Source organism: Hyalella azteca, unplaced genomic scaffold, assembly GCF_000764305.2.
Source record: "Hyalella azteca isolate HAZT.00-mixed unplaced genomic scaffold, Hazt_2.0.2 contig11076, whole genome shotgun sequence".
NCBI classification, from domain to species: Eukaryota; Metazoa; Arthropoda; class Malacostraca; order Amphipoda; family Hyalellidae; genus Hyalella; species Hyalella azteca.
Window position 1 is genome coordinate 1 of NW_025941088.1, and position 6,821 is coordinate 6,821.

The 6,821-nt window shown below is 42.9% G+C and overlaps 1 protein-coding gene across 1 annotated transcript; it reads left to right on the top strand.

Moving 5' to 3' along the window:
- Positions 1–2,203: 2,203 nt before the first annotated feature.
- Positions 2,204–6,468, top strand: LOC108675145 (putative transcriptional regulator cudA; the record flags this gene model as incomplete). The annotated part of the gene is made up of 3 exons (XM_018163135.2): positions 2,204–2,266; positions 2,931–3,050; positions 3,395–6,468. Coding segments are annotated over 3 exons (3,257 nt in total), but the record flags the coding sequence as incomplete, so codon positions are not given.
- Positions 6,469–6,821: the final 353 nt, after the last annotated feature.

Consider the following 6,821-nt stretch of genomic DNA (forward strand, 5'->3'; position numbering starts at 1 on the left):
TATCAATCAAAGAGATGCTAAGTCCACTCACCTGACGAAAACGCAATGTGTTGCGGACTTACGGTAGGTGTTTCAGACGGATGATCAGTGAAGTGGCAGCCTTTCGCAGTTTAGCGAGACAGGAAGTTGATCGGTCAGCCTCCGGAGATTTTATTTTCAGATTATTTATTTTCCGTACGACAGAATTAGTTCGCAATTATGGACAAATATCTACAAAATTTGGAATGGTAATTTTTTTAAAATATAGTTCAAAGGGCAGGGTGGCCCAGTGTTTAAAGATCAGAGTAACAAGATTGGAGCCGAGAGGTGCGGGTTCGATCCCAGCTCTGCATGTGTGCCAGTTTCTGGTCAGAATCGGCGAGGAGGCCGGGAGGTTAGGCACAACAGAATAAGGGCAGCGAGTTAAGAGTTCGAGACCGTAACAAACTGTAAATGTTTTGTGATTTTAAGAATCGGCGACAGGCCAACGGCCTAATAAATGCTGAAACCGCTATATAAAACAGACACTTTTAACACGTGTTTAATCACACTCACGACATTTGTTAACGTTTTTCGATACTTGTGACATTACAGTGAAGATGTGCAGAACTGTCAAAATTTCACAAAGCGTGGGTCAACCTTATATTGTTCAACCATGGACCAAGTGGATGCGCATGGCAACAGAAATGGTAATGAGCGACTTCTTTCTTGACGGAATTTGATTCGCATTTTTTACGTCTATCAAGTCACTTGCTTCCAGTTAGCACACTAAACGTTTTCTGTATTTAATATACATATAAATTTACTAAGTCGCTGATGATTGGGCTATGACAGGCGACAGCCTGTGTCTAATTGATGCTTTGTCAAAATAATTCACGCAGTTATTTGCTTCTTGAAACCAGCGCAGTCGTTTTACTAACACTCGGAAGACTAAAATATGGTGGAGGCGCAGCCAAGGGCTACATATTAACTCTTGAATAAGTTCTAGAGTAAACGCCCAGCCTCAGCAAGCAATAACTACATTCAGCCTCAGGGCCATACGTTGCAAAATGCGTTGTAACACTGTAATCTAGACCAGTGAATCACTAGTTCCACGTGAATCACTAGTTAAATATAATAATGCCGTCGGTCTTCAGTCAATACCTCAGCATGCATACTCATGAGCAAGCAGTTCTGCATCCGGCCTCACCTTCTCCCGCCTAACCTCTGTTGGCCTAACCTATTCACGCTACCCTGACTCACAACATCCCTGCAACCAATGATATCCAATGATTGATGATATCCTCTGCCTGTTCACTTGCCCCGCCTAGCTAACTGCCTGCAGCCAATGAGGTTAGGTTAAGTCCGCTCAGGTTCATTTTGCAAGAAGTGTTGCGACGTGACGTGGTTAGACCGGAGAAGGTGCAGTTGGATCATGCTTGGCTCAGCTTAGCATGCTTAAGAGATCATCAGGAACTTGTGACATCGTAAGGATCTTGTGACCCTCCTGTAGTCTTCGGGTCAAAATGACAAGGGTTTCTGACCGACCCTATGGCCGGAAAGCATAAGTCAAATATCGGAAACGAAGACAAAAAGAGAGTTAATGTTGTGGACATACGGTACTGTAGCTTTAAGCACTTGATTTCATAGACCGAAATGCCTTCTAGCGTTCTTGCTCACGGGAAGGAATATGAGCTAAAGTGTAAAGTTGGTCAATGTTCGCCACCGGCATGCGCTTCAATATTGCGCCCAACCTTTTCCCCCCGTATTCTATATGATTTAGGAACTATTGAATGTGATTCCTCCAAGTACTCTACATGCCGCTTCAAATCATGTTCATAATGCTGACTGCCAGCCATGAACGGCTCGGACTGCCAGGTGATAACTTGGAATTGTGTTTTTTTTCAGTCTTGGTTTCTCAACTAGTTACCACTGGTGACGCTGGCGAGTTCATCGCTGCCTTGCGTCGCCACGAAGTTGTCACGTCTCTGTTTACTATTTCAGACTTTCGTTCGAGAAGTTGTGTTCTCTGCGATGTTATTCGTCTTTAATTGTTGTTTATAATCTGGTTTGACGTTCTCCCTCCTGTGGTAACTGGCCTCGACGTTTGGCGACATTTTGGGCTGTCAGACGCGCTCAGTTTCCCTTGATACCAGCGGTCATAATTCGTTCTTTTCGGTGTCAATTTTACGTGTGATGGCGCGATGTCCATTCTCTTGTTAATATAACTTCTCTTTGTTAACAGACTTATCACCGGACTTGCTTTCGTCTCCCAAGTTGAAGATTCTGCTAGCTAGCCTTCATGGAGGTAAACTATACAAGTGCTGCATGTATTTTCAAATTATTGATTGAATTAATTAAATAACTCCTCTCTAATTCTATTTGAATTGTTCCAAGCGGAATCCTTGTTTGAATTGTTCCAAGAGGCAGCATAAGGAATGGAATCCTTAGGCTGCCAAGGAAACGTTGGTTTCATGGACGCTTGGTTCGTGCTTAGATCGACCAAGTTTATACGTATTGCAACGACGATATAATACTAAGAGGCTGTTACGTTCTGTTGATTAAACTTGTGCGTGTTATGAATATCTTAATTTCTTATTAGTATTTTGTGCACACGAGCTGTTGAATATTATTTCCACCCATTCTGTTACTATTCTCAAGTCCAGGTCAGATATATGTTATTATTTTGTGTGTTTACTCCTGAATTGTTTTCGAAGGCTTTTTATCAACGACATAATCACTAATTTAATTTTGTTCACATTAATTCATCGAGATACTTTGATCAGGTGCACTGCGTGTCAAATTGCTTGCGACAGCACAGCTAGCAGCTGCACGAGGTTCCAGTTGGTGATAAACAGATTTTTACTGTGATTTCCTGTTGAGATAAATTCTTCTTTAAGGTAAATTGAGGTAAATTTCCTGTTGAGGTAAATTTTCTCCTTTAATTTTCTGATGATTATTGCTGTTTTCAGATGCTATGCAGTCCGATGCAGCCAGGAAGGCTTTAGCCAATTGGGCCACAACTAACGCCAAGGAAGTGTTTGCGGTATCCCTCTTCCAGCACCTCTTGCCGACACTCGACAAAATGAGTGGTTTGTTCCTTCTCTCAGTTGATGCTACAGGAAATTACAGTCAACTTGATGCTTCTGCCTGCCTGATCATGGCTATGGTTATTTCTCTGTGAATCAAACCGATGTTGCTCAAAATTATTTAATTAAACTAGCAGATAAGAAAGATGAAGGATAGGAGTTCTGTTAATAAACTTAGTTATTATTGCACATAATATATTAGTAAATATCTGTTGAAAGGTTAATGCGTCATATTAACTTATTTTGTTCAAATTTTAAGTGATAATTTTTAATCAGGCTGTGTAAGGGTGTATGCGTTGTGGCCACTAGCATTATGAGCCGCCTCCTAATATTCACTCGGTTTTCAGATTATCAAGTGAGGCAGTTCAAAGATGCCGTGAAGAATTACCGCTGTCCTGCTTCTACTGGACAAGCCAATGCAAAAGACTCTGTGCCTCCTGCAGCTTATCGCAGCTACGCCCTGCCAAGTGATGCCACATTGGTGCCCCTGCCTTCTGTTGGCAAGGCACTTCTTTCTAACGAAAGCCTTGCATCATTTGATGCATTCTTCGCTTGTCGATCATCACAGAAGGGATGCTTGAGCAAGAATGTTGGTCAGGAGACTCAACTGAGTCACGATCTTCTGGACGTCGTTCCTTCGAAGTTGGACCAAAAGTTGTATATTTCAAATAGAAACTCGGAGGCATCGTCCAGAAACTCGCAATTGGTCCTAACTACAGCCTTTCCTGAAGACCGTCCTAGCAACTGCAAGCCTTCGTTGATGTCTCAAACTCGGCATCCGACTGGGGCAGATTTTGGTGTAGTTAAACAGGAATTGCCGCTGCAAAACAATTCCTCGTCATGTTCCTCAATCGTCCACAAGTTTTCCGTGAAGTCTGAGACCAGCAAGAAAAGGAGTCACTCTTTCACTTTGGACAACAAATCAAGCTTGCATGTGCTGAGTTCCCGCTCACAAGTTCCCGCTTCTTGCTCGAAACCGCGCCAGGCTGACTTCCCGAACGCCATCACCAACTCTTTCCAAATCGAGCTGTGTGGGAACCTTGAGGAGAAAAATGTTCATACCTTAGACAACTTGTCTTTTAATTCAAACTCGACCTCGAATCAAATTGCGTTCAAGAGTGACCAATCAAATGACGTTTTGTTTGTAGCTGCAACTCCTTCAGATAGTACGTTCAGCGAGATGAACAAAGCTGATATCAGCCAACAGATTGATGATCTACGCAATTTTTTGGAGCAAGTTGATAATCAAGAAGCACCAAACAGTGGCTCCTTGCCTCAGTCTGGTGACTTCTCAGGAAGCTCAGCAGGTAGCGAAACCACTGCTCCCAATGAGACTTCTATTCTAAGCAATGCATCAAGCTCGACTCAGTCTTACAAAAGCGGCAACGTCACGAACCAAGATGTAACTGCACATTCGTTTACCTTTGCCAATAATGGTGACTCAAATAACAACCAAGCAACAAGGTTCGCTGAAAACCGAATTGTTGCCCCTGACCAACAATCTTTCAACGCCTTTTCTAATCCAAGAGCCAATCTAATAATTGAGAGTCAAAATGGCGAGAAAAATATTATGCAAAGCTTCAACTGTTTTGAGACTCGGCCATGTGCCTCCAATTCGACACTCGACAATCTCATTTCTGATTCACATGGTGTAATAGCTTTGGTCCCGGCATCTCATCAAAATTTAGGGCAGAATTTGCAGCACAGTAACGATTCCCTGGAGATGAACAAATCAGGGCGTGAGCAAGGTATGCTGCTAGCTCAGCCTGTTCCACAGACTGTCCTCATCAGGGATCTGCGACATCAGAACATTCAGGAGCACATTCATCAACAGCAAGCTGAGCAACAAACACATCAACAGCAAGCTGAGCAGCAAATGCAACAAACGCATCAACAGCAAGTTCAGCAGCAAATGCAACTAACACATCAACAGCAAGCTGAGCAGCAAATGCAACAAACACATCAACAACAAGTTCAGCAGCAAATGCAACAAACACATCAACAACAAGTTCAGCAGCAAATGCAACAAACACATCAACAGCTAGTTGAGCAGCAAATGTTACTAACACATCAACAGCAAGCTGAGCAACAAATGCAACAAACACATCAACAACAAGTTGAGCAGCAAATGCAACAAACACATCAACAAGTTAAGCAGCAAATGCAACAAACACATCAACAGCAAGTTGAGCAGCAAATGCAACAAACACATCAACAGCAAGCTGAGCAGCAAATGCAACTAACACATCAACAAGAGTTGATGCAGCAGCAAGCCCAGCAAACGCAAATTCACAAAGCGCGACAAATGCAACAAAGTATTCAAATATCACATCAGCAGCAAATGCAACTCACGCAACAAGAAATTCAGTCTCAACAACTGAAACTTCTTCATCATACACAACAATTACAGGAATCTCTGCAACAGCTGCAACATTCCAACCCCGCACAACAACAACAACAGCTGCTGCTGCAACATTCCAACCCCGCACAACAACAACAACAGCAGCTGCTACAACATTCCAACTCGGCTCAACCGCTGCTGCTTCAACATTCCAACCCGGCACAACAGCAGCTGCTACAACATTCCAACTCGGCTCAACCGCTTCTGCCTCAACATTCCAACTCTGCGCAACAGCAGCTGCAGCAATTTTCGGAGAATCGGCAGCAACAGCTTCAATTGTCTCGTCATATACATCAATTTCAGCAGCAAGAGCTTGCCAGTGACCATCACCAGCTGCAACAGCAGTCCAGTGGCAATTTTCAGGTAGATATCCTTCCTGCCCAATCTTTCCCAAGCAATGTGCTATCATTATCTCCGGAGTCACAAGTTAACACCGACCAACGTCCAGTGTACGGCACTGAAGTGCTGCAACTGCTATCGTCATCCCCACACGAGCAAAGTCGCCAGACAACTCTGCAAACCTCAGTCACTTCTCAGCAAATACAAGCAAATTATTCACAAAATTCTTTTGGTCCAATAAAACCAAACGAGCCTCTGGATAATGCACATTATTCATCATTGTTGTCCAGCCACGAGTCCCTTCTTAACGGCATAATAGACCTGCAACAGCAGTCTAACTTCAGGACAGTCTCAGAAGCCGCCTCAAATTCTACGAACAACGCTCCTCAGAGCTTTGGAAACTTGCAAAGCATTAATGCCTGCCACAGCGCTTCAGAAGGTTCCTTGTCCAGAATGGATCTGGATGCAAACTCGTCAGTAACATTGACAACCTCATCCGAAGCGATTACTATTGAGGCATCTTCAAACTTGCCATCAAACGGCATTTTCTCGTCAATAAAGCCTTCGGTTATGGTCGGACAAAACGATCCTCTTCTTTCTCAGGTCAACCGTTCCGACAAATCATGGACAACAAACACTAATTTCACGCTAGGTCAAGATCTCTTCGAACCCATACTTTGAATCTAAAAACTTTGCTTTTGTTGTGCCAAGGTTTTGTTTGTTCCTTCAAAAAATGACTTGCAGCTAATTGAAATATTTCCGATCTGCTTACTTGAATTATGTCGAACCATAAGTACTGTTTTTACCTTCTTTCGTTGCCCCTCAACCCTCTAACGCCTGACATGAGTAACGAGAGTAATATTGTCACAAACTTGCTTCTCAAAAAGGATGCATTCAAGCGAACGCAAAATAACTTGCAATTATGGTTGCTGAAACGTACATCAAATTTAAAATGTTTTCTGTTGCGTAAAATCGTCCTCAGATTGCTAAAAACAATATAGTTGAAATTATGTTCCCGGAGAACATTCACGTAT